A 27,984-nucleotide genomic window follows, 5' to 3' on the forward strand; every position below is an offset into this window, starting at 1 on the left:
TTCAGGGAATATATAAAGAACAGCAGTTGTATCTGTTGGTTCCAGTATAATTAGTTACCAACTAAACACTGGAATTTTACAAAACCTGGCAAACTGGAGAGACTATTTCCTTGGTTAATAGAATAAGAGAAAAATAGAGTTCATGAGGATGAAAGGAAAAGAAAATAGTCGTGAAGCAACTGATACCACAAATAATTGGAAACAATCAAGAAACTGGATCTCTGAGATATTGTGTGAGGGAAAGGATGAAATGGGCAGATCAAACAGAATAAATGAAGCACTGAAGCTGGCCTAACCTAGAGCCACTATGATGATAGACAGAGACACAAGCGATTGTAGATGCTGTAATCTAAAGGAAAAGACAAACTGTTGGAGGAACTCAGAGGATCAGGCAGCATCTGTGGAGGCAGAGGGAAAGGTGACGTTTAGGGTGGAGACTCTGAATCAGGACTGAGAACGAAGAGGGGAGACAAGCTCGATACATGTCACAAACACATCCTCTTTTGACAGGAAATCTGTGTCACCATACAATGTAATCAACCACTGCTGGAGCAACAGGTCAGTCTGTGATTTGAAGACTGAATATGCTTCAACATTTAAATGCTGCCTTCTTGCTGCTGAAGCATGCAAAGCAGGTTCCAGGTTCAAGCCCTGGTCTGCACTGAAATGGCTGATCACAGTCAGGACAGGAGGTGGTGGGCCTTAACTAAGGAAGGAAAATAAAGTCAGCCAGGGATTCCATCCTGATCCATGATCACAATGAAAGTGGATAACTATTAACTGAAGGTCAGATGTGATTGGTTCTCCTCATAAACATCACTTCCTTGGGGTTAAACAGCAAAAAGGAACTGTTTATCACCTAACGTATTGTGATCCAGCCCACTTTATTTCTGTTGAAGCCAGTGGGTGAAATTGAGCTCAAGGCATTACCTCTGCAGCCTGAAAGTCAGCCGTTTGCTGGCAGCAACAGGCTGATTGGTGGAGAGCATCTTGCCAGCAGTGCTCGACCCATTGGGTCCACAGGGAAACACACGTCACCGGGGGAAACTCCATCCTTGCTGTTCAGTTAGACCAAATCCAATTCCAGTTGGGGAATGGGATCAATGGATTCCTGAGGGTTACAGTTCACACCCTGACCTAAACACAAATTGTCCTACAAACAAGAGTCAGTGAGATGGCTAAGCTCTGAATATCAGGGAGTGTCAGTGCAGGTACCACACACAGCCAAGCCACAAGGCAGAGACTGGACAAAGACACATGGTGTTGGAAAGAGATACAGCATGGAAACGGGGCCTTTGGCCCACTGAATCTACACTGACCAAAAACCACCCATCCGCACTAATTCTATATTAATCCCAATTTTTTTTTATTCTCCCCTACATCAACTCCCCAGACTTTATCACTCACTCACACACTAGGGGCAATTTACAGTCGTCAGTTAACCCACCAACCTGCATGTCGTTGGGACATGGGAGGAAACCACATCACCCAGAGGAAGCCCACGCGGTCACAGGGAGAAGGTGCAAACTCCACACAAATTCAACTGGGGTCTCTGGCGCTGCAGGGCAGCAGCTCTATCATCTGTGCCACCGTGCCGCCCAGTGAGGTGTGACGGTAATCGACAGGAAGATCGACAGGCATGTTCCCCGATCTGTGTCGCAATCCCCTGGGTAGTGGAAATCTGATCTTTGTGCAAAACCAAACGCACCTTCTGCAACTTTATCCAGCAGCACCGTGATCTTTTCATCCTCCAGTAACCGCTTCTTCAGGAAGCTGATGAAAATTCCGTTTGTAAGCTCACCCTGGCTGATTTCATACGCTTCTGCGTCTGGGCAACTGGAACGTTTCATAACATATCATTAGCATGCTCTGAAGTAAACAGGATGAGTGGTTAGGGGCTGATTAAGCCTCCCACTCCTCATTTACATTGTACCTCTAGAGTCCACCATGGGGACCCTCTCCTACCTTGTCATAAACGTCGGGACCATCCCTGACATGGACACTCCCACCTTACTGATGTTATAGGTTCTGACAATGGGTGTAACAAGAACACACTGTTGTTTCCTGTGGTGTCACCAGTTTGTTTGGGGCTATGTGTGACCGGTCCTGGTCAGACAACGAAACGTTAATGCTTCTAGTCGATCAGACTGAGAACCTCTGCTGGCAGGAAGATTAAATAATGACTGTGAGTTTATAGTAATTGCATTGCTGTTATTGTTGGATCTGGCTGGCAACTCCAACACTGGTCATCATACAGTCACACATTGGGAAACTGGAGACAGTTCTGCAAAGTAACAAAATCAATGATAATCGGGATAAACATCTCTGTCTTTCAAGTCTCTGTCTTACCTAGAATAACTGTCAATCATGGATCAATTGGCAGCACTCTTGCTTTTGAATCACAAGGCTCAAATCCAATTCTAAAGACTTGGACACAAGATGCAGGCTGGCATTCCAGGGCAGTCCTGGAGGAGAGTTAAGGTGCTGTCTTTTGGACAAGATGTTAAACTGAAACCCCATAACAATATAACCAAAAACCTACTGGATTGTAATTGAAAGAATTTGCTTTACACGGTGCCTTAGAGATGTCCCAAATTGCTTGACGGCCAATTAATTACTTCTTGAAGATTGATAACTGTCACCAGAAACATGGGATAACAACTTCCACCCAGCCAATTTTTTAAAAAAGGCAAGGAGAGTTCTTTCCATTGTCCCAACTAATATTGTATGTCTCAATCAAAATCAGTAAAGATAACAGATTTAAGGGCTGGCATGAACAAAGTGGTTCCTGCAGTTCCTATATTATTGCAGTATCTGTAACTCAAGAATGAATTAATTAGCTGTAAAGCTCTGGAACACCTTGAGGTCACAAAAGGTGATATATACAGGTATATAGAGACAAGTCATTTCTGTTCGAATGCAGTAACTGAAGTCAAGGTTACCTTTATAAAATATATTAAACTGGCAGAATGGCTACAGTTAGAGAGGATGAAGAAAAGGTGAACTGCTTACGTGGCATAACCATAAACAATATTTGCTGTGACTCTCAAGGCTTCCATTTGTGGAATGATTTCATCATGCATGTTCCTGAGAAGGTAGAGTTGGAATGAAGTCAAAATTGCCATATTTATATCACCCTCCACCCAGCTTTACCCTCTTGACTCGTTCTATCACGTACAGTCATCAGTTTTGCCTCTTTGTTTTCTTTCCAAAGGCCTCACTCCCATAACTCCACAACCATGCATATCAATCATAACCATCCCTCTGACCATGATCACCTCATCAACCATCACCGACCCACCATGACATCCTCACCAACTGCCACCACCCCATCGACTGTGACCATTTCACCAACCATGACCATCTCATCTACTGGGATGACCCCATTGACCGTGACCACCCCATCAACCATATCCATCCAATCAACTATGACCGCCCCACCTTCTGTGAACATTCCCACACAAACTCCCCACTAATTGTAACCATATTCACTAATCCACCCTGGGAGTGTTTGATGCCAATGTTGGGGAAACTTCGGTCTCTGAACTGTACCTGCATTGGGACAGTTTGAAAGCACAGAATTAAGTAAACTTTACTCTGTGCCTAATGGCGTTTGCTGACACTGTATTAAGGGAGCTTTATTCTTCATCTAACCTGTTTTATCTCCACCCATGCTGTTTCTGCCATGAGTATGTTTGATGGGTCAGTGTAAAGGAGCTTTACTCTGAATGTCACCCATTTTGTTTTGTTCCTACACTATTATGTATGTTCCTTTCTCCTTAGATAGTTTGAAGGGACCTTTAATCTGTATCTTTCTGTGCTGTCGCTGTACCGATGGCACAGTGCTGAGGGAGCTTTACACGGTGTCTAATTTGTGCTCTACTGGTCCTGGGAGTTTTTGACGCTGGGACAGCCTCATTTCCTTAGAGTGAGCCCCTCCCTTGAAGAACACAGAGTGAGTTCAAGAACGTAATTCTCCTTTTTCACACCTTTTGCGACACATGTCAAGGAGGAAGATGTTCAGTCCTGTTTGTTTCTCCTGCATTAACTGCAGAATATTTTGGACGCACAGGCAGTGCTCAGACGTGTAGGAATATGGAGCATCAATGGGAACCATGAAACTGTTCCCGTAGTTTTCATATCCATGACCGGCGTAGTAAAGCAAACCTGAGGAGAAAATGGATGGTCAAAGCTATTCCTTCTGTACAGAGGCATCTAATTTTCTCAGACACAGTCATCCCACACATGGAACAATCCTCCAAACCCAGACACTCTACACATACCTAACCTTGCCTGCCCTCCCCCAACACAGACACACCATGCATACCCAGCTCCCCAGCCCAGAAACCCTGCATAGACCTCAGCAGGAGAAGGAGGAGCAGAGTGATAGTCACCACACTACGGGAAAGATGCGATACCTGGAGAGAGTGAAGGGGAGATTCACCCTGGGATGGAGCATTTCTGGTACAAGGAGACGCCAGGTCTGTTTTCCCTGGAGTGGAAGAGGTTTAGAGGGGACAAGATTGAGGTATATAAAATTATGAGAGGTATAGATAGGGTGGACTGTAGGAAATGTTTCCCCATTAGAGGTTGATAAAACTAGAGGACATAGATTCAGGGGAAAGGGGAAGGTGAAAGAGATTTAGAGGGTATCTGATGGGAACTTTTTTGACCCAGAGAGTAGTGAGTATGTAGAATACACTGCTCGAGAAATTGGTGGACTTGCTGTCACTTTAAGAAGTGTCCAGACAAGCACTTAAATCGCCTCGACATAGAAAGCTCTGCGCCAAATGCTGGTAGGCGGGGTTAATACAGATGGGTACTCACTGACCAGTAGTGGGCCGAATGGCCTGTTTCTTTGCTGTGTGACTCTATGACTCTAAGCGGAAGATTAATTGGGTTGGAGTACTAGGGGATTTCAACTTCCCCAATATTAACTGGGATTGCTTTAGTGTGAAAAGTATAGAGGGAATTGAATTTTTAAAGTACGCCCAGGAGAGATTTTTGAGCAGTTACCGGAGAAGGGAAGAGCATTTTGGAGATGGTGAGCATAACTCTGTCGGTTTCAAAGCAGTTATTGAAAGGGATAAGGGAGGTCTGGAAGTTAAGGTCCTGAGTTGGGGGAAAGTATATTTCACCCAGCAAAAGTTGACAGGGAGCAGCTACTTGCAGACAGGTTTACATCTAAGAGTAAGAGAGACTCAAAAGTGAAATCATGGCTGCTATAGGAGTCAAGGGAAAGTGATAGCTGGGGCCCTGATAGAGGTTTTTATATCTTCACTGGCTACAGGTAAGTACCAGTTAAGCAGAGGAGACCAAATGTGGTACCCATCTTCAAGAGAGCAGCTGGGATAAGCCAAGTAATTACTGGCCAGTGAGTATAATGTCAGTGATCAGGAAGTTATTGGACAAAATTCTAAGGAATGGGATTAACCTGCACTTAGAAAGGCAGGGATTCATCAGAGATAGTCAGCGTGGTTTTGTTAAAGGAAAATCCTGTCTGACTAACCTGCTTGAATTTTTGAAAGAGATAACAATATGTATTGATGAGGGCAGTGTGGTTGACGTAGTCTACCTGGCCTTCAGTAAAGCCTATGACAAGGTCCCACATGGGAGACTGGTCCAAAATGTGAGAGTCCATGGGATCCAGGCAAGCTGGTAAATTGGATCCAAAATTAGCTTGGTAATAGGAGGCAGAGGGTGTTGAGGAAGGTTTTTGTGATAGGAGGCCTGTAGTGTAACACTGTTTGTTACATACATTAACAAATTGGATAAGAATGTAGGAGGTACAATTAGTATATTTGTAGATGACACGAATATTGGTGGTGTTGTTGAAAGTGATGAGGTATGCACAGAATAATATTGATCAGGTGGTAGAGGTGTGCAGAGCAACGATAGATCCTGAGAAGTGCAAGGTGATGCACTTTGGGAGGACTAATAAGGGTAGGACTTACACAATGAATGGTTGGGCCTTAAGGAAGATTGAGGGCAGAGGTGTACAAATTCAAGGATCCCTGAAGGTGGCAGCACAGGTAGATATAGTGGTGAAGAAAGTACATGGATATTTGCCAGGACCGATAATATAAGAGCAGGGAGATTATGGTACAACGTTATAAAACCTTGGTTAGGCCACACACCGAGTATTGTATGCATTTCTGCACATCACACCATAGGAAGGATGTGATTGCACTGGCAAGGGTACAGAGGAGATTCACTAGGATGTTACTTGGGATGGAGCACTTCATTCATGAGGGGGAACTGCTTTCCATGGAGTGGTTGGGGCTGAGGGGGGGACGTAATACAGGTACACAGAATTATGAGAAGTATAGATTGAGTAGACAGTTGAAAACTTTTACCCTTGGCAGAGATATCCAAAACTCGAAGACACATTTTAAGATAAAGGATAAGAACTTCAGAAGGGATCTCAGGAAGAGGTTTTTCCACACAGAGTGTGGTTGGAATCTGGAATGCACTGCCTGACTGGGTGGTGAAGGAAGGTACTCTCTCAACATTTAGAAGTATCCAGACAACATTGTAATTTCTGTAACATAGTGAGCTGCAGACCAAGTGCAGGTAGATGGGATTAGTATGGACAGGTCGACATGGACATGGTGGACTGAAGTATAACTCTATGACCTAACCATTCTGACACTGACATCCTACATACACCTAACACAGACACTTTGCACACATCTAAACATGGTGGGCCGAAGGGCCTGTTTTGTGCTGTTGTGCTGTATGGTACTACGTCCGGGGGTCCCTGAGTCCTGATGCAGGGTTTCAACCCAAAACGCAGACAATTCCTTTCCCCCCACAGATGCTGTCTAACCCACTGAGTTCCTCCAGAAGTTTGTTTTTTACTCCAGATTCCAGCACACAGGGGGTTAGGCAGCATCTGTTAAAGTTTCAGGTCTGACAACCTTTGCCAGAACTACGAAAGAGAGGAAACATGATTAGTTTTCAGTAGCTGTAGTGGGAGAGGGATGGCTAGAATAAAGGGAATATTTTGATTGGGTGAGACCAGATGACTTAAAGCAGTTAGAAGCAGCTTGTTTCTTTGTCTCTGTAATGTGTACTAATAGCAAGGCTGTGGGACATAACCAGCAGGGTAGACAAACTAATAGACAAAGAAAAAACTGAGCTAAAATGATGATTGGCAGTAATGTCCAATTCTGATACAGACAAGGAGATTAAGTTACCCGAGGTTGGAGAATTAGATCCTGAGTTGGAAAGGCATTAATGTGCCTAGACAATGATGAGGTGTTGGCCAAGCTGGTGTTGGGCCTCACTGTAACAGTGTGGGAGGCCCAACACCAGGTCAGAGTGGGAGTGAAATGGTGAATTAAAGTGGCAGACAATAGGAAACTCAGGGTCACTTCTGTTGACGGAACGCAGGTGTTCTGCAAAGTGACCACCCAATCTGCATTGCCCAGCGTACAGTAAGACACCCATTTCAGAGCTGTGCAATCTCTCACCATTTAGGCTGTCTGTTTGTGGGATCTTGGTGGAAAGTAAATTGAGAAGAAGGCATGGAAGGTTAACCGAGTGCGTAAAGATCTGGCAAAAGGAGTATAATCTGGGAAAATGTGAAATTGTCCATTTTGGCAGGAAAAATAAAGAAGCAGATTGCTTAAATGGTGAAAGATTGCATGGAGAGGGATTAAGAAAACTAATAAAATGTTAATGTTTATTGCAAGAGAAATTGAAGATGATGACTTAGCTTACTCATTATGACACAGAAAGAAGTCATTTACCCTATTGAGTTCATGTTAATTCCAGCAAAGCAGTCACTGTCACCCTGCAACTTATTTCCTCTCATGTATCTATCAACTCCCCTTTGATTCTTTTGCCATTTTCCTGTACTAAGGAGTAATTTACAGTAGCCAATTAACCTACCAGCACAGCTTTGGGAAGTGGAAAGAAACAAGAGCACCTGGGGAAGCCCACCTGGCCACAGGGCCAACATGCAAACTCCATACCTACAGTACATGATGTCAGGATCAAACACAGGTCACTGGAGCTGTGAATCACCAGCAGTAACTACTTTGCCACTTATGCTTCAGTTATATAGGGCACTGGTGACACCATATCTGGAGTACTGAGTACTGTATTGGTCTCCTTATTCAAATAAGGATGTAAATCCACTGGCAGCACTTCAGAAAAGATTTACTGAGACTGATACCTGAAATCAGCAGGGTATCTCATGAGGAAATGTTGGACAGGGTAGGCTTGTGTCTGCGGGTCTTTCAAAGCATGAGAGGTGATTTAAGTGAAATATGTAAAATCCTGAGGGGCCTTGATAGAGTGGATGTGAAGAGGATGATTCCTCTTATGGGAGAATCTAGAACGAGGCCCATCCATTAAGATGGAGATGAGGTTTTTTTTCCCTTGGAAGCTTGTAGAGCTGAAACTGAGGCTTGTTTTCCTGCTCCTGGACCCTTCTCAAGAAAATCCAATGTGAGAATGTCAAGACCAGGTTGGAAAGGGTTTAGTTCTAGCTGTGATAGCCAAATATTCTGGCATTCACAAGCAATGAAGGGCTGACAGAAAGCTGACAGAGAGGAGGGAAGAAACAAGAAAGTGAGGGGAGTTCACCCGTTCATATTTGGGTTGGAGAAGTTAAAATGTTGGTACCATACACTCCCTTGTCAAGAAGCAGCAGGAATTCATTGACGGCTCTGTGCATCTCGAGTCTGGTGAGGTCAAGCAAGGACACGACCTTGAAGTCAAGCTGTCGGAGGAGATTTGTAAGCTCATGTACGTCCACCATAGGAGCCTTCAGCTGCTTGTGGTGTAAATAATTCATGTTTCCTATTAGCAGGGCAACCTTGTCTGTCGCTGAAAGAAACAGAGTGAGTGAACATTTGGAACTAACACTGCAAGTTACATCTATGGTTATTTTTATATACAGTACTCATTTTTCAATTCTGGACATCACCAGCATTTAGTCCCCATCCTTAACTACCCTCGAGCCTGGGGGCTTGCTGGGCCATTTCAAAGTGTGTTTAGGAGACAACTATGCTTGTGGATCTGGAAACATACTCAGACCAGTTCTCCCCTTTAGTGAGCATTAGTGAGTTAGATAGCATTTTTCAACAATTGGGTAGTTTTGCGGTTGGAATTACTAACAATGAGTATTTTTTTTATCATTTGAGAATTTTTAAATTCAACAGCTGTCAATTTGAACTCAGGTATCAACAGTTTTAGTCCAAGCCTCTGGATTATTAGTCTGGCAACTTCACCGTGTCTGAAACCCTCAGGCTGAGCTGAGTCAGCTTTTCCAGGTCAGGCACAGCATCTGCCAAACTGATGTTCCTGCTATTCAGTCTCAAGCTCAGGAAATGACTCAGGTAATTTCTCCATTTCTCAGTTGGAAAACTGGGGGCAGTTTTGAACCCGAGGTCCGGTCCCACATGTGGTTACATTTCCCTACAAAAGTGGGCTGAATTTGAACCAAGTCTGTAACGACATGTCCAAACCATTAGGTCACCCAGTCCGCACAAGTCTCTCCAGGCCATACCGAGCAGGATTGTTTCATTTAAACATGCGTAGATTCAGCTGCCTGATGCTACCAGAGCTTATCATTCCATTCCAGACACTTAGATCTGGCCTGACAATCCATTGCAACACCCAAGGAATAAGCAAGGCGCGGTTTTCTCAGATTTAGTAAATCAGAGTCAACATGGTTTTATGAAAGGGAAGTTATTTTTGACAAATTTACTGTAATTCCTTGAGGATGTAACAGACAAAGTGGATAAAGGGGAACCATTATATGTAGTGTTTGTATTTCCAAAAGGCATTCAATAAAGTGGTGCTTAAAGGGTTACTGCACAAAATAAGGGTTTGGGGTAATATATTGACATGGATAGGGGATTGGCTAACAAACAGAAAATAGAGAGTGGAGATGAGTCATTCTTAGATTGGCAATCAGTAACTTAGAGGCATACCACAGAAATCAATGCTGGGGCCACAACTACTAACAATCTATATTAATCATTTGGATGAGGGGTCTGAATTTGCTGATAATACAAAGGTAGGTGGCTTAGCTAGTTGTGAGAAGGAAGCAAAGTGCCTGCAAGGGGTTGTAGTTAGGTTAAGTGAGTAGGCAAGATGTTGGCAGATAGAGTATCATGTGGGAAAATATGAAGATATCCATTTTAGAAGGAAGAATGTTAAAGAAAATTATTAGTTAAATGGAGTGAGACTACAAAATATGGAGCAATAGGACTTGGAGGTCCTAGTATATGAAACACAAAAGATTAGCATGCAGATTCAGCATGTAATTAAGAAAGCATGAAAAACACAATGATGCTGGAGGAACTCAACAGGCCAGGCAGAATCCGTGGAGAAAAGCAGGCAGTCAATGTTTCGGGTCAGGACCCTTCTTCATGACTGAAGATAGGAAAAGGGGAAGCCCAATATATAAGAGGGAAATGCCTTTCCTATGCTTCCCCTTTTGCTATCTTCAGACCTGAAGAAGAGTCCTGACCCGAAACATTGACCGCCTGCTTTTCTCCATGGATGCTGCCTGGCCTGCTGAGTTTCTCTAGCATCATCGTGTTTTTCATCTAGATTCCAGCATCTGCAGTCCTTTGTTTCTCTAATTAAGAAAGCAAATAGATTGGTTGCTTTATTTCAAGGGGTATTGATTATAAAAGTAGAGAATTTTTGATGCAACTTTGCAGGGGTGCAGGTGAGACTGTGCTTGGACTACTGCAAACAACTTTGGTCTCCATATCGAGGGAAGCATGTGCTTGCACTAGAGGAATTGCAGAGAAGGTTCACAAAATTAATTCCTGGAAGGAAGGGGTTGACATAAGAAGAAAGGTGCAACCAGCTAGGCTAGTACTTATCAGAATTTAGAATAATGCGTTGTGATCTTTTTGAAACAAAAGTTCAGAAGGTGCTTGCCAGGGAGGATGTCAGGAGAATGTTTCTTCTAATCAGGTTATTTAGAATTAGGGGCATAATTTCAGAATATGGGTCCTCCCATTTAAGATGGTGGTGAAGAGGAATTTCTTCTCTCCCAGGGGCATGAACCTTTAGAATTCTCTATCCCAGAGAAGTGTGGAGGTGGAGTCATTGAATATATTCAAGACAGAATGACAGAAACTACAGGGGAGTCAACAATATTCGGAAATAATGGGACAGTGGTGCGAAACCAGGATTAGATCAGCCACGGGTCCCAGTGAATGACAAAGCAGACTTGAGGGGCTGATTGGTCTACTCCTGCTCTTATTTTTTATTTTTTTGTGTTCCTATATATAGCCACTGGCCTTTGTGGTTATTCTGCAGGGACTGCCTAGTCACCCACTGGCAATTGGGCACGAGACCAACAAGATCAAATATCTGCTAACACTCAATCTAGGTTCACAGAAGATTCACCAACCCCTGCATGGGGAATCTGCACCTCGGCAAGAGTCAGCACTTTCATGAAGAAAAAAAAACAAAGCTGATTTGAAAACCATACAGAATTACCGTAGAAACGTGTAGGGTGATGGACAACCTTCAGTTGTAGCCCTGGGCTGGAAACTGTGAGAAAATACAACATAAAATCAACTGAGTACTCACTGCAGAGAGAAAACAAAGCTGACTATAACTATCCCACTCCCTAACTGTTGTCCAACAGGTTGGCAAATTCACTGGAATAAAGTCCTGGCCATCACTCAGCAGGGTCCAGACAATCACTCATAGGAGCTCTGACCGTTAATTACTAGGGCCCGAATTGCTGCTCACTGGTGCTCCAACTATAACCCATTCAGCTCCTGACTGTCATCTCACTGGGGCTCTGATGGATATTCACTGATGTCACTAACTGGAGTTCTAACTTTGACACATTGGGATCCAGAGCATCACTCATCGGGATCTCAATCTCCTACTAACAAAGCTCAGGCTGTCACTTTATGACTGCACTACCAGTTATATTTTAACTAGGCCATGCTGATGATCCTAAATTAAGACAAATTCTTGTTCAAAATCTAATAGCTAGTATAGAGCTGAATTACAAACTGCCCCATGTTCCGCTTGGGTTAGTGACACAGAAACACACAACAAAAGCATCAATATGCTCATCTTTGTACATATAAACCCATTGTCAAGATGTTCCCCTGGATAGTTAACACAAATTCTAACACCTGATTAAACCTAGTAAACAAATTCAATACCAAGATCATAAACTCTTTAAGAGAAAAATCAAACCCAATAAGTACACGCCAAGATAAACCCTAATGAATACAAACCCAAAATAGTCCCACATATAACATAAAGATAATCAAAGAAAATGTATCAAAAGCCAACATATTACGAGCTAAAAGTTTTGGAAAAGAATTGTGTTTCAAGCAGGAGAGGAACGGATGGAGGTTGGGGAGGGAGTTCCAGAGCTCTAGATCTGGACAGGTGAAGATGAACAAGGCCAAGAGTTGGAGGAATGCAGAACTTTTTAAAGAGTTGAGTATTTGGAGAGGAATAGGATAGTAGAAGTGGGAGGCTATGAGGGATTTTAAACATGAAGGTTAAAAAAAAGTAACTTTCAGGCTCTGTGAGACATTTTAGGTAAGTGAGATCAGCAGCTGTAGTGAGTGTGATTTAAAGTGAAACTGAACAGCAGCAGCAGCAGCATTTTGGACATGTCATCCTGAAAATATTACCTGCATCAGTGTCCACAATAAATGAATTATTGAAGGAAGTGTTAGGCCCTGAAAGGATACAGGAAGGGTATGAATAAGTGACAGCTGTATTCATGACAACAGTGTAACTTCGTTCAATAAATAAAGTCCACAAATAAATATTGTGCTTAGTCCCTTTAAGAGCCAAATACAGCAGCTGCAACTATTAGGCTAAATTCCAGCAGCTGCAAAATCCTGCAACACATCAACAGAGAATGCAATGCTGAAACTAGCGACGTCAGCATTACCCAGGGAACATCAACAATGCTGTGTGTATACCTCACGTTCTTGATCTCCAGAGACACAAAAGACTATACCTACTGTAATCTGGAGGAAAAGATAAATAAGTACTGGAGGAACTCAGTGGGTCAGGCAGCATCTGTGGAGGCAGAGGGGTGGTTGACCTTTCAGGTCTCAAGTTCCCCCAGCAGTTTGTTTTTTGTTCTTGCCATCTTCACAACAGTATTAGAATAAACCATAACACTGTTTAACACCCTTAAAAGTTAGTGATGTAATTTCTAGTCCTCTACCTTTTGCATCATAGCTATTGATTCCATATTCCCTCTGTAAATGCAGCACTACAAATGTTGAACAGAGTCAAATAGAACCCAAGGTCTGAGGCTCAATTCCCAGAGAGTGCTGAGTTTTTAAAATTTGATCTCAGGATGTGGACCAGAGTGAAGAATTAATGTATTTTCCCAAGTGCTGCTCTTAGGCTCATTTTATTGGGTACTGTGAGTTTGGTGCCTATTATTGAACTTTGGAGCAATTATTTATAATGTGAGTAATTTGCTAACATGCACTAGAGGGCATTGAGAGTCAAGTATGCAGTATTCAGATAGGATCGTGAGCAAGGCTCCCTTCTCCAAATGGTCATTAACAGGGAAATTTTATTTGTACAACTATCATGGTTGTTGATGCTAGCCAAGAAGTTGCCATAATTAGATTAAATTCAGTTTCACAACTTTCCCTGGTGATTGGGGAATTGAGGGCTAAGGGGAACTGGCACAGAAGAGGAGTTGAGATTTAGGCTGGTCAGCCATGATCATATTGAACGGCAGGGCAGGTTTGAGGGGCTGAGTGGCCTATTCCTGTTCCTACTCTCTTGTATTCTTGTGTGCTAGTGGCATGTGAATTTACAAGTTCTGGGTTGCTAGTCCTGCAGCACAAACAACCATACAGTTATCTAAGTCAGAAATAGAAATGCAGCAAATAGCCTCAAAGGCCCTTGACCAAGGATAGGGAAAGGCATCCAAGATTCTTGTTGCAAATTGCCATGCGGAAACCTTTGCCATGTTTGTGATGGCCTAATGAGTTTAAGCTAGGCCTTCACAGGGTGACAAATTATATAGCTGCCCGTCATTGGAGATGTTCCAGGCAGAGGATAATGGTTGTACACCTGTATCTCAAGGAGAGTCAATATCTTTAGGAGATGAAGGAAATAAACTAAGAAAATGGTTCACACCGAATTGCACTGAACATACCAATCTCTACTGCAGCTACCTTGCTCCGGACCTCATGATAAAGATTGAACACATGACAGCAATATTTCCCACGATCAGCAGTTGTGACTCCATTAACCTGAAATCAAAATTGATATGAGAGAAATAAAGAAATCTTTATTTGTTTGAATATTGAGGACGACATTTGGGCATTCTTATTTGGACAGTAAATTGGATGCACCCATGGACTTAAATCAATGAATTTCCCTCAAATCACTTTACATTTGCTCACTAGCGTCTGACAAGAAGTTAGTATCATGATGCTGAGCCACAAGACACTGAGATTTCCATTGGTAACTTACAACCTGCCCTGGTCACTCAGCAGCAAACTGGTTTGGAGGCTCCATGTCACTAAAGCTCCTCATTTGAGGAGCTAATGAGGACCTTTGTCCTCATTAGTTGCTCAGACCTAGGGAGGGAGGTGGAAGAGAGGAAGGGGTAGCCATGGTTTAGGAAGAAGAAAACAGACAGGATCAGACAAAATTTCTAGTCAGGGAACCCAGACAGAATTATGTGCATATGGACATTGGGTTAAGTGAGAAATGGGCTTGTCATCCATGTCCTCTATAATTCTACATCCTGTTGACACTAAGAAAAATGATTGTTTACTTGGAAAGGGAAACCTTGTCACTGAATCCTAGATCCAGATAATTGAATAGGTAGTCTCGACTGATATTCTGGCCCTATAGTAGGTGTGTGTTGGACTGATGGAAGTGGCAGGTGTCAGCGGAGACAGTTAAACTCCTTAGACAGCACCTTCCAAATCCACGACCTCTACTAGCTAGAAGGACAAGGGCAGGAAAAGCATGGGAACAAATCCGCCTGGAGGTTGCCCTCCAAGCCACACATCATCGACTTAGAAATATATCGCTGTTCTTTCACAGTCACTGAGTCAAGATCCTGGAACTCCCTCCCTGGTAGCATTGTGGGTATACCCACACTGCAAGGACTGCAGTGGTTCAATAAGGCAGCTTACCACTGCCTACACAAGGGTAATTGGGAATGGGGAATTAAATGCTGGCTTAGCCTGCAAAGTGCACATCCCTTGAATGAATAATAATAATAAATGGAAGCCACCTGTGTCCTCTCAGATCAGTGTAAAAGATTCCAGGAAGAGCTGGGGTGTACTGCTAGCCAATATTTATCGCTCAATATTTATCTGATTACTTAGAGTCATAGAGCATAGACTCATAGAGCAACATAGCACAGATATAGGCCCTTTGGCCCAATGAGTCCATGCCGATCACAGTGCCCACTCAGCTAGTCCCAATTTCCCGTGTTCGGCCCATATCCCTCGAAGTCCTGTCCCTCCATGTACCTATCCAAGTGCTTCTTAAATGCTTACTATTGTACCTGCCTCAACCACTTCATCTGGCAGCTCATTCCATATACTCACCACCCCTTTGGGTGAAGAAGTTGTCCTTCAGGTCCCTTTTAAATCTTTCCCTTCTCGTTGTAAACCTATGCCCCCTAGTTTTGGACTCCCCTGTTCTGGGGGAAAGACTGTTATCATCTACCTTATCTATGCCCCTCATGATTTTAAGCATTTCTATAAGGTTGTCCCTCATTCTCCTACATTCCAAGGAATAAAGACCTAGCCTGGTCAACCTCTCCCTATAACTCAGGCCTTCTGGTCCTGGCAATGTCCTCATAAATATCCTTTGCACTATTTCCAGTTTAACCACTTCTTTTCTATAATAGGGCAACCAAAACTGTACACAGTACTCCAAGTGTGGCCTCACCAACGACTTATACAGCTGCAACATAATATCCCAACTCCTATACTCAATGCCCTGACTGATGAAGGCCAGCACGCTAAATGCCTTTTTCACCACCCTCTCTACTTGGTTTATGGGATCTTACCACATACAATTTGGTTCATACATTTTCATTAGGTGCCTTGTGATTTTAGATATCCTGAGGAAATGAAACTTCTCCCTTTTAAGAGAAGACACTGGTGCAGCCTGTGTATTGTCATTCAGTATCGTCCAGCAATTTTGGAGAGGAACTGAGAGGTGAAGGGAAAAATCAAATTAAATTTAAGTTCACTGAGCTTGTTGTGCTTGTCAAATGGCCGAGTGTGGTAGAGGGGAAGCCTTAACATGAACCTACCATCTACTAGAGCTGGACCACGTTGTTCCTTCCAGCATAGCCCTGGGTCCAGTCTCCTGCTGAGAGCCTGGATCCAAGGACTTTGACTTGGTGTAATGCAAAGTTGTACTTCAGTCTCCGGTGGAGTAAAGCCCATTTATTTGGTTGGCAGATATGGCTCGATCTAGCTGTAAGATTTGCCTCATTACTTAAAACAAATAGGTAACTCTTCCTTAACTCCTCCTTTAAAAAACATTTGCTTGCTAAATTCACCAGCCATTCCAGATGTTGGCTCCTTGGTGTAGAACTTCATTACTCATCAGATGTGCTAAAACCTGATATAGTGGCTTACCCACATTGTCAGTTTCATTGACTTTGCTGCTATAATGCACACTTAATGTATGCAGCCAAGGACAATTTTCTCCTTCTTTAAAATTGTTTTTTTTTGATAGTTTATACCACCTAATAAAAAGTAGACCTTGACCTTTCGTTCCTTAACAACAACGTCTTTTTCCTCTCCAAGGTCCCTGGATATGTTGTATGCTCCAAACTCCAAGCCCATCTCTCTAGTAACCTCTGTATTCTTCCAATCAGTTTCCTTCACCCACCATGGTATCAAAACAGTTTTTATCATAATCACAAGTGAGATCCTATGTGACTCTTGCAACAGTAAATCATCCTGCCTCAGCCTATACTGATCATCATCCTCCCCATCCTGCAGTTGTATGGAATGCCTGCCTCCCATCCAATCTACCCAAAGAATCACCTGCAATGGCCTCCTGCTCCCTGCCACTACCTCAGATGGTCACAAGGATCTCTCCCTGACCCCTCAGTAACATCTTCTGAGGTCAAGTGATACTCAGCTCTATTCACCTCTCTCAACCCATCCTGTCTTTGAAATGTCATGCTGTTCCTCTGGCATCGAGTACTGAATGAGAAGCAATATCACCTGCCCAAATACTAGGAAAACTGAAGCCAAATGCCACTCGACTGCTACTGGCTCAATCCCTCCCATTGGCAACTGTACCAGGCAGAATCAGTCTGCACATGACCTTAATGCTTCAGGGTGTCAGAGTGGTGCAGCCGGCAGAGCTCAGAGCTCAGAGCTCCAGTGACCCAGGTTCAATCCTGACCTCTGGTGCTGCCTAGTGGAGTTTGTAAATTCTCCCCGTGACCGTGTGGGCTTTCTCCAGTTTCCTTCCACATCTCAAAAATGTGCAGGTTGGTGGGTTAATTGGCCACTGCAAATTGCCCTTGGTCTGTAGGTGAGTGGTAGAATATGGGGGGAGTTGATGTGAATGGGGGTGTTGAATGAACTATGTTAGGATAGGATGAATATCAATGATGGGCCTGTTTCGTGTTGTATCTGACTCTCTAATCTGATTGTGAGATGAGTTTCCTATCAATGTCATCACAAGAATTGCCTATTTCCAGCTCCTTAAATTCACCCACTCCACTGATCTGCCAAGTGGTGCTGAAATTCCCATCAATGACTTTGGATTTAGCTTCACTTTTCCAATGCATTCCTGTTAACTTCCCATTTTCTACCTCTGTAAACTTGAATTCATCCAAAGCTCTGCTGCCTGTGTCCTAATTTACACCATTCACACATCATTGTAGTTTGACAGCATCAGTTATCACTCATGCTTATAACCCTTGAGAAAGAAGGAACCTCTATTTGAGTCTGAATGTTCAAGGTTAAGCTGGTCTCTTGAGCTGGGAATGGTCACAAACCTCCAGGTCTGGTTTATTCGCCTCAGGCAACAGCTGGTCATTTCGGAACCACTGGTACTGTGGTGGAGGATTGCCCACTGCAGAACATGAAAGCACCATGGTATCACCCTCCTTCAGGCTCAGGGAGATGGGATGCACCAAGATATTGACCTTGCAAAATTTACTTACTGCAGGAAGAGCAAAATAAATATATCAACATAAAGGGAGATAACAAGATCAAATTTGTTTAGTCTCAGATAAATCAGACAACACTGCAGCACAATAAGCATGCTAATCACGGTGGTAAAAGTCACAGCACTTTTTGCGACTCAGTCAGACGTGGCAGCAGGTCCTGGTTTTAATATGGTCAGCAGAGTTTTCTTGCAGATGGAGGGGGATAGGGAGTGGGTGGGTGCAGTAGTGCTACATAAGCTACAATTGGTCTCAGTCTTGCTGAAAGTGGTGAAAGATCAGCCAGGCTCTCTGTAGTGAGGTTTGTTGGAGAGTGTCCCTGGGTATCATTTGGCTAATTGTGGACTCTGGCATTTCCTCCACCCTCTGATGTGCTTCACTAAATAAACATTAATCTGCATGTTAACAGGAAGTTTCAAAATCCAATCCTAACCTCCTCCAAAACTCAAACATATCTTCTGGGTACATTTACGGGTAAATCGGTTTGTTATTGTCACATGTACTGGGGTACAGTGAAAAACTTTCTTTTGCATGCTATCCATACAAATCATTTCATCACATCAGTGCACTGAGATAGTACAAGGGAAAACAATAACAGAATGCAGAATAAAGTGTTACAGTTACAGGGAAAGGGCAGTGTAGGCAGATAATAAGGTGCAAGGCCATAACAAGGTAGATTGTGAGGTCAAGAGTCCATCTCATTGTACTAGAACACTGGACAGTGATTTTGCATGACTCACACTCAACGTTTTAAGAACAGCTTCTTCTCCTCTGTCATCAGATTTCTGAACAGTCCGTGAACCCATGAACTACCTCGTTATTCCTCTTTTGCACTATTTATTTATTTTGTAACTTATAGTAATTTTTATGTCTTGCACTGTACTGCTGTCGCAAAACAACAAATTTCACAACATAAGTCAGTGAAAATAAACCTGATTCTGATTCTGATCACAGATGCAGTTCTGACGAAGGGTCTTGAACCTTAAATGTTAGCTCGGTTTCTCTTTCCACAGATGCTGCAGGACCTGTTGAGTGTTTCCAACGTTTTCTGTTTTCAAATTTCTAATATCCGCAATTGCTTTGATTTTCATCACAGATCTATGTTGATCTCTTAGTTCCAGCTGCTGAAGTCAAATATAGCACCCAACAGCCCCCAGGATGAGAGCAGCCAATTCAGAAATTTTACATCTTGTACCTCTTCACAGAAGTGTGGGTGAAATCAGACTGTGTGATCACAGGGCCTCCCATTAGTATGATGATCGAGAATAACTGGGAGCATTGCCTTGACAAACCAGTGAATAACTGTGATCTACTCACAGCTCTCTAATCATACACTAATTGAAACATACACTAATTTTGAAACATAAAAAGATTTAGAGGGAGAGCCTTGGTTAGGTCCGAATAGCTGACAAGCAGACACCTGAAGGCTTGTTCATGACCACATCAAACAACCATAGTGAGAATGCAGAATTTAGCTGGCTCAAAGTTAAACCAGTGGCTAACGTTACTAATAGAAAATAATCACATCAATATACAGGGTGTGAAAAAGAGGAAGGAACTAGCAGAGCTAAGAATATTGAGCCACTGGCACAGATGCTGCAAAGAATTTGCACTTCACAACTTCTTAAAGTGACAGTGCCCCTTTTTTAAAACTTTCAGAAATTCTCTATACAACTTGCTCGTGGCTCAGATTTAAACAAGATGGCTCTTTGGTGGTCAGTGATGATCACCACCGAAACCATTCCTTGCTTCTGGTTCAGTTTTGGATGGAGATCCTGTACTATAGAGATAGTCAGTGCCTTCAGGAAATGGGATGGGAAAACAAAGGATCAAAGCAATTGCATCCAATTTGTTACCATTACATAGAACCACTCAGATCCCATTCCTAGTGAGATGACCTTTCTGCCCATCTATACTAATCCCATTTGCCCGCAATGGTTGGATCAGGTTTGGTCTGGAAAGAATTATAAATGCTGGGGCTTGGCACAGGTTTGTATTAGCCATGGTTGGTTACAACTTTATACCAAGCAGACCTCTAATGTATGATTTCACAAGGATGCTTTGACTTGCCTGTTGTTGGGCTGCTATAAACACGCAGCCGTACCCATTCAGAAAATGAATATTGGTTTCCACAGTGAACTCTGCAGACATACCAGTCACCATCACCACGGTCCACACAATTAAAAAGAAGCTCTGAAGAATTTCCACCCCTGACCTAGTAAAATGAAACAAATTTCATAGTTAAGTCATATGGAATGGCATTCACCCTTAACAAACCGCAAATACGGCAGATGAGTACAAGTAAGACAAAAGGCATGAGAAAATGTCACTGTATGCAAATACCAACATTTTAATTCTTCCTCGCAATTTTTACCACTCAACCCCATCCTGTGTGCATTCTGGCCCAGAAGCAATGGACAGGTTGTTGGAAGTTCACTGTAACCTTGGTGGCAGGTAACAGTGTGCCACAAGAGTACAGGTATTTCAGACTGTACAGGTATTTCAGACCTCAACTGAACTTATCAGCATAAATATCCAAAACCTCCTGAAGATGATTACATTATGGATCTGTAAAAATGTGCCTTCGTAGATTTTCCATTGGATTGAGTTCTCCTGTTGTAAACTTAGCAATCTGCACTCCATGACTATACTCTAGGGTGACAGCACAGTGGAAGCACCTCCCTGGATACTGCAAGATATTATATTTTTCATTACTGCTGTCGTAAGCCTGGGCAACCTACCCCATTGTCTCTCAGTAACACTTGCTGTCTGCAGCTGATTCTTTGTAAGTCCAGTAATGTCAATATCCCATCTGTTTCACTAGATTAAGAGATGCCTCCCCTATCTCAGTACATTTGCAGATATCTCTCCTGTCTCACTATCAAAAGAGATATCTCACATCCCAGTATAATTTAAAGTACCTTATATATCCCACTACAAAGGGAGGTGCCTTATCTGTCTCACTACTTTGGAAGATACCTCATCTGCCCTACTATATTGGGAGCTACCTCACCTGTCCCACTGTAATGAAAGATACTTCATGTGTCCCTCTCTAATGGGAAGTAGCTTATCTGCTGCAATATGATGGGAGGTTACTCTCTCGTCCCACTATAATGGGAGGTATCTTATCTGCCATATTACAATGGGAGGTCCCTCACATGAGCCACTATAATGGGAATCCCTCAGCTGCCCCAATACAATGGGAGTTACCTTATCTGTCCAGCTATTGTAGGAGAAACCTCACCTGTCTTTGTCTGACTGGGTAGATGTAATGAATTGTGTTCCACTGGGATTGGAGCTGGGGTTTCAAACTTTTACAATTTATATAAATCACTTGGATGAAGGAACTGAAAGTATCATTGCTAAATTTGTTGATGACACAATGATAGGTAAGATAGTAAGGATGTAGTGGAGCAAAGGAGGCTACAGACAAATATAAATAGGTTATGTGAGTGAGCAAAGATCTTGCAGATGTGGTAAAATGTCCATTTTGGCAGGAAAACTAAACAAGTAGCATGTAATCCAAACGGTGCGAGTTTGCATGGATCTGACACACAGAGGGATCTGGATGATTCACAAAAAAACTAGTGCACAGGTATCTCAAGTAATTAGGAAAGGCAATAGAATACTATCATTCATCACAAGAGGAATTGAATGTAAAAGTAATGAGGTTATGTTTCAGTTATATAGGGTATTGGTGACACCATGTCTGGAGCACTGTGTACATTATTTGTCTCCTGATTTAAGGAATGATGTAAATGCATTGGAAGCAGTTTGGAGAAGGCTTACTAGTCTGATACCTGGAGTGAGCAGGAAAGGTTGGATAGGCTGGGCTTACACTTTCTGGAGTTTAGAAGAGTTGAGGGGAGACTTGATTGAAACACAAGATCTTGAAGGGTCTAGACATATAGTCCCTCTTGTGGGAGATTCTACAACTAGATTTAACTGTTTAGAATTAGTGGTCACCCATTTAAGAGGGAGATAAGACAAAAATTTTCTCTTGGAGGTCATGAATCTTTGGAAATCTATTCTTCAAAGGCTGGTGGAAACCCAAGCCTTGAATATTTTTAAGACAGATTTTTGACAAGCAAGAGGTGAGAAGGCTGTTGAAGTGAGGTGGGAGTGTAAAGTTCTGGTTACACTTGTGTCAGCTATGATCTCATTGAATGGCAGAGCAGGCTCAAGGGCCAAGGAGCTTACTCTACTCCTAATTCATGTATGTTCATATCATGTGATGGGATATACAGTACTTTCCAAATCAGTTTAATGGGAGACACTTCATCTGTTCCACTATCATGATAGTTACATCGTGATCATTCAAAGTGGAGATGAAGCATTCAGGATGGTATTAGAACCTCACAGCCTTACATAGGGAGCATACAGAAGCAATGGAAGGAGTGTACCACCTCACAACCTACCCACATGCCCACCCCATCAGCCACCTCCTGCCCCATCTGCAGAGCAGCCTGTGATTCCCACATTGCCTCATACCAGTCACCTCATAGCCCACAAATTTTGAGTGTAAGCAAGTCATATTCAACTCCAACGGACTGCCCAAGAAGAAAAGCTATCTCACCTATCCAGCTACCTCATTTAGTACTGCTATATTACTGCACATCCTCTATGAAGGGATATTTCTAATTACAATTGGCTTTTCCTCACCTGCCATACTATAAGAGACATTTACCTCATCTGTCCCAATATTTTAAAGCTTTCAGATATCTTTCATATATTCTAGATGATATAGAATACAAATTTGATATAGCTATCATATGAATGTCTAATGTGATGGCCAGTTTGAAGAGCTCCTCACCCATGACTCTATTTTTGACATGAATCCCTTTGACTCTATCTGATCCAGCCTGGCCACCATCCCAGACTGACAGGAAGTTGAAAAGACCATTTGCCAACTGAAGAAGGACAAGCACATCCCTGGTGAAGTTCTAACAGTCGGCAGAGAAGACCTTCAGTCACAAATTCACAATCACATCTCCCAAATCTGGGAAGGGGAAGACAGGCCAGGGAGGCACCATCTTCAAGAAAGGAGACAAATCAAACTACAGTAACCAGAGAGAGGTTTTCCTTCTGTCTGCCACAGGGAACGTCATTGCGAGTGTCCTCCTTAACTGACACCTTGTAATGGTTGAAGAGCTGCTCCCCAAATTGCACTGTGAACTTCATCGATCTTGATGGCACAGTGGACATATCATTTGGCCCATTGGCTGCTAGCTGGCTCCCAGGAGAGCAATCGCATTGCTTCCATTCCCCATTTTCTTATTTTTCTGTACCTTCCGTAGAAGAAGATAGCTGAAGTCACCATTCTCACCTCGTTCTTTCCTCGAAACCACTGGTAGCTGAGACCTGGGGGCCCTATGGCTTGACAGCAGAGAGACACCCTGTCTCCAACAGTAACATCCTGTGACTTGGGCTGCACAATGATTTGTATAGTGTCCAAGGCTGTGGGAAAGGCAGACATCAGTAACTGTAACAACGCATGATGGATACAGCAAGAAATAGAACTTACTCTTTCAGCAACATCCCCTTTAAGCTCCTTCTTTCCATTCACTCTCATGTCTTATTCACTCTCATCCAATTCTATCCCTCCTAAGCAAGTTATTCCAAACGTTACATTATAATTTACTTTACAGTCATTTCTTTTCATTTTGATGATCGGGGCATGTCATGAGTCTGAATTTGTTGCCCAAACCTCCTAGTCTAGAAAAGGTAGCAGTGACTGCCTTCTAAAACTGCACTAGTGATGTTGATATTGGTTCCTGATCACTTTGGAGGACAGTTAAGAGCCAACCATGCTGTGTGGCCTGGAGTCGTATCTTTTTCAAAAGGTGAACCAGTTTATCAGCTTCAAGGACACTCCTTCAGATACCAAGTTTTAATTTCTAGATTTTGTTCGTGGAATTTGAATGTACTGTCCAGATTATCATTTCAAGCCTGTTTATTACTGCAATCACATAACCACACTGCTGTGTCCTTGGGGGTGAAAGATAAGGCTAGGACAGATGTCCCAGATACCGGTCAGCAGCAGGAGTCTGTTATCAGGGAGGGTGGCAAAGGCCAACATTCCAGAGTTACTTAAGAAATCACTGAATAATATAGTGGGGACTCCACAAGGATAGAATCAAATTGGGTTAAAGGCTTACATTGGAACTGATCAGAATCAGGTTTATTATCACTGACATATGTCATGAAATTTGTTGTTTTGCGGCAGCAGTATAGTGCAAGACATAAAAATTACTATAAGTTATAAAAATAAATAGTGCAAAAGAGCGATAACAAGGTAGTGTTCATAGGTTCATGGACCATTCAGAAATCTGATGGCGGAGGGGAAGAAGCTGTTCCTGAATCATTGAGTGTGGGTCTTCAGGCTCCTGTACCTCCTCCCCAATGGCACTAACGTGAAGAGGGCATGTCCCGGGTGGTGAGGGTCCTTCATGATGTATCTTACACTGTATTCTGGCTGTACTGTCCTGATTTATTTTGATTGGAAAGCAATCAGTTCAGTTGACATCCTTGAGCAAAGCTTCAATTTTTATTTTCAACGGAAACTTTACAGAGAGCTTCTGGAATGTTCTTGCGACTGTTTTGATTCTATTGATCATTTGTGTTTTGACACTTGTAAAAATGTTTTTGTAGGTCAGATGCTGGCACATGGGCAAACCTATCTGTGTATGGGTGTCTCTGAGGAAGAGTGCTGAGAAACAGCGACTTGAGTAGAGTTTCTGCTCGCCTGTTGTGTGGTGTGCATTTCTTCCCATATCTTAAGCTTGGACATTGCAGGACATTTGGCTGTCAATGATATCTTTTCTTTAAAAATTATATCCCTTTTGTAATGCAGACAATGCAGCAGCCAATTGGAGCACAGCTATATCCCACAAAAAAGACCATTAGACTGGTGAGATAATCCATAGAGGTCTGCACTGCCAGGGCTCAGGGATCTCACCGGTGGGACATGTCAATCAAAAACAAAGTGCTATGACTTGTGCTTCTGTTGAGCTTTACTGGTACAACTTAGAAGCTGGAGGATGGAAAGACTACAGTGGGAGGGGGTGGGGACAATGAATAATAATGGTGAGTGACTGAAAGCTCATAGTCACACTTTGCATCTTCACTGGAGTCAGTGGTGAACAGTCCTCTACCTCAAGGAGTCTGCAGGTCAGAATGAAAATAATATTTACTGGGGAAACAGAATAATATCCTTAATGGAAGCTGGCTGGCAGGGGAAAGGTTTGGTAAGGTCATGGTGGGATACTCAATGCTCAATATGGGTCAATATCTTGGCCCCAGAAATCAAGGATGGCAAGAAGACAGATCACATGACGATGAGGGATGGGTGGAAGTTGGTTGAAAAGTTGGTGAAATTTTCCAGTTTGGGGCAGAAGCAGGAAGTAGAACTGATGGATTTTCACTGTACCAGAAAGTGATGTACCATACAGATGGAGATAAGCATAGAACTGGGACAAAGGACTGTCCATGAGTCCCAGGAAAATATCGCCATAACCAGGACACATACAGATTCCAATAGTAAAGCCTTTTATGTAGAAGACATGAGACAAGTCAGCAAAACAGTTGTTCAATGGATGAAATTGCTCAATAACAACATATTGTATTTATATAGCATTTATAATAATCAAATGCCCCATGTTTTGCCACAAGAGTCTTACCAAACAAGAAGTGACACCAATCAATATCGGGAGATGTTAAGGCAGATAATTGAAAGCTTGGTCAAAGAGGTAGATTTTAGAGTGTTTTACAATAGAAAGGAGTAGAAAGGTGGTTTAGGGAGAGCTTAGGTTTTGTCAGCTGAGGAGACAGTCACTAGTTGTGGAGTGATTAAAACTAGACATATTTAAGAGACCAGAATTGGAAGACTGTGGATAAGTCAAGTAGCTCGAGTGTGGGATAGGGAGAGGTGGGGTGATGGAGGATGATTCTGGAAGCAAGGAAGAGAATTTTAAAACCAGGAAATTGCTTAATCGGAAACCACATAAATCAGCAATAACCAGAGTGATGATTACATCAGACATGTGATTCACAGAATCATGGAGTAGAAGTGTAGAAAATTTCCGATACAGGACATCATTTGGTCCATCGTGTCTGCGCTGGTTGAATAAGAGTTACCCAGCCTAATCCCACTTTCCAGCACATGGTCCATAGCCCTACAGATCATGTACACCTTCTTCAGGTACACATCCAAGTGCTATTTAAGTGTGTTGAGGGTTTCTGCCTCTACAGTTTTATAAACAGAGTTCCTCTGGGCGAAAAGGTTTTTCTTCCTCTCCCCTCTGATACTTCTACCAATTCCTATTAATCTGTGGCCTTTAGTTTTTCACCCCTTTGCAAAGGGAAAATGGTCCTTCCTACTTACTCTATCTAAGCATGACCTTATTTTATACATTGGCAGCTGAGTTCAGAATGAACTCAAGTGTTATGAGAAAGTGGGATACACCAATCAGGAATGAATTGGAATCATTGCCTAGAGGTAAGAAAGACGTAGATAAGAGGTGGAATCAGGTAATGTTTCAGAGACAGAAAATTACACCAAGTTTGTGAACTATCTGATTCAAATACAAACAGTTGCAAGAAAGAGGAACGTATATGTGAAGGGGACTAAAGATAATGAATAAATAGATTTCCCAATATCTAGCTGGAAGAAATTTTGGCTTATCCATTTCTGGATGTTATGCAGACAGTTTAGAACTTCATACTAATGGAGGGGTCAAGAGAAATCATATGAGGTAAAGCAGGTGCTGCCAGCGATCTTGCGGAAATTAAAGTTTGCAAATATGGACAGCATTTTGGTGAGAAGTAAGAGGAATCAGAATGAGCTAGGGTTTTGGGGATTATGGTCAAGGGAAGAGGAGGTGGATCTTGTGGAAGGGGAGGGTCAATGAGGAGAAATAGGAGATAAACTACAGAAAGAGAGGATTTCAGTGTCAGGATGAGTGGAACCTTTGAAGAAGTTTGGCTCATGGACTAGTGGAAAGGAGGAAGCGGCAGAGGCAGCTGATCAGATGATCTCATTCATGAGCAGGTTGCACACGTTATTACATAGTCTGTGAAAAGTGATGGAATAAAACCACATCCAACATAGGGCCATAGATTCACGCAGTGCAGAAACAGGCCCTTCAGTTCACCATGTCCATGCCAACTATTGCACCCACCTACACTAATCCCATTTACCCACATTAAGTCCCTAGCCTTCTATCTTAGAAATTCAAGTGCTTAAACTGGAAGCTTCTTAAATGTTGTAAGAGTATCTGCCTCCATCACCTCCTCAGGCACGGCATTCCAGATTTCAATGACATTCTTCGTGAAAGAAAATTCCTCCTCAGATTCCCTCTAAGCCTCCTACCCCTCACCTCAAACCTATGCCCTCTTATTTTAGACACCTCCATCACGAGAAAAAAACTTCTTGCCGCCTACCCTAACAATCCTTATAATCCACCTTCGTTGAGCTCCTCATGTCTCATATAATTTCTCGATACATTCTGCAATATGCTTTGTTAAAGGTCATAAACATACATATATTTACCTTAGCAAGGACAAGAATAGAGGATCAACTATCAAGAGTGGCAAAGTCAATGCACACGTTGAGTGACTACATGATTGTGTTGGTCAGGCAGGCCTGTGAAACTCATGACTAATTGTGGCAAGCCTGAGATGCAGACTCAAGCATGAGGAAAGAAACAAAAAGACAGTGGATTGCAATTATTGGATAAAATGTCAAGCCTAGTACTTGTCAAAGTGATAGGCAATACAAAATAGCAGACCAGGTCGTTCTGGAAATCTCAACAGTCAAGGAG

General features: G+C 42.7%; 1 protein-coding gene across 1 annotated transcript in view; it reads right to left on the bottom strand.

Annotated features, from left to right (window-relative positions):
* Positions 1-27,984, bottom strand: part of LOC127582498 (mucosa-associated lymphoid tissue lymphoma translocation protein 1-like) — a 48,883-nt gene that overhangs the window by 12,631 nt on the left and 8,268 nt on the right. The window contains exons 3-12 of the mRNA XM_052037804.1: positions 23,490-23,620; positions 20,234-20,378; positions 17,993-18,159; positions 14,150-14,246; positions 12,648-12,695; positions 11,479-11,532; positions 8,635-8,838; positions 3,990-4,167; positions 3,013-3,087; positions 1,709-1,836 (exon numbers count right to left, since the gene is read on the bottom strand). Coding sequence (XP_051893764.1) covers positions 1,709-1,836; positions 3,013-3,087; positions 3,990-4,167; positions 8,635-8,838; positions 11,479-11,532; positions 12,648-12,695; positions 14,150-14,246; positions 17,993-18,159; positions 20,234-20,378; positions 23,490-23,620 — 1,227 coding nt within the window. The remainder of the gene's footprint in view (positions 1-1,708; positions 1,837-3,012; positions 3,088-3,989; positions 4,168-8,634; positions 8,839-11,478; positions 11,533-12,647; positions 12,696-14,149; positions 14,247-17,992; positions 18,160-20,233; positions 20,379-23,489; positions 23,621-27,984) is intronic.

Source organism: Pristis pectinata, chromosome 24, assembly GCF_009764475.1.
Source record: "Pristis pectinata isolate sPriPec2 chromosome 24, sPriPec2.1.pri, whole genome shotgun sequence".
NCBI lineage: Eukaryota > Metazoa > Chordata > Chondrichthyes > Rhinopristiformes > Pristidae > Pristis > Pristis pectinata.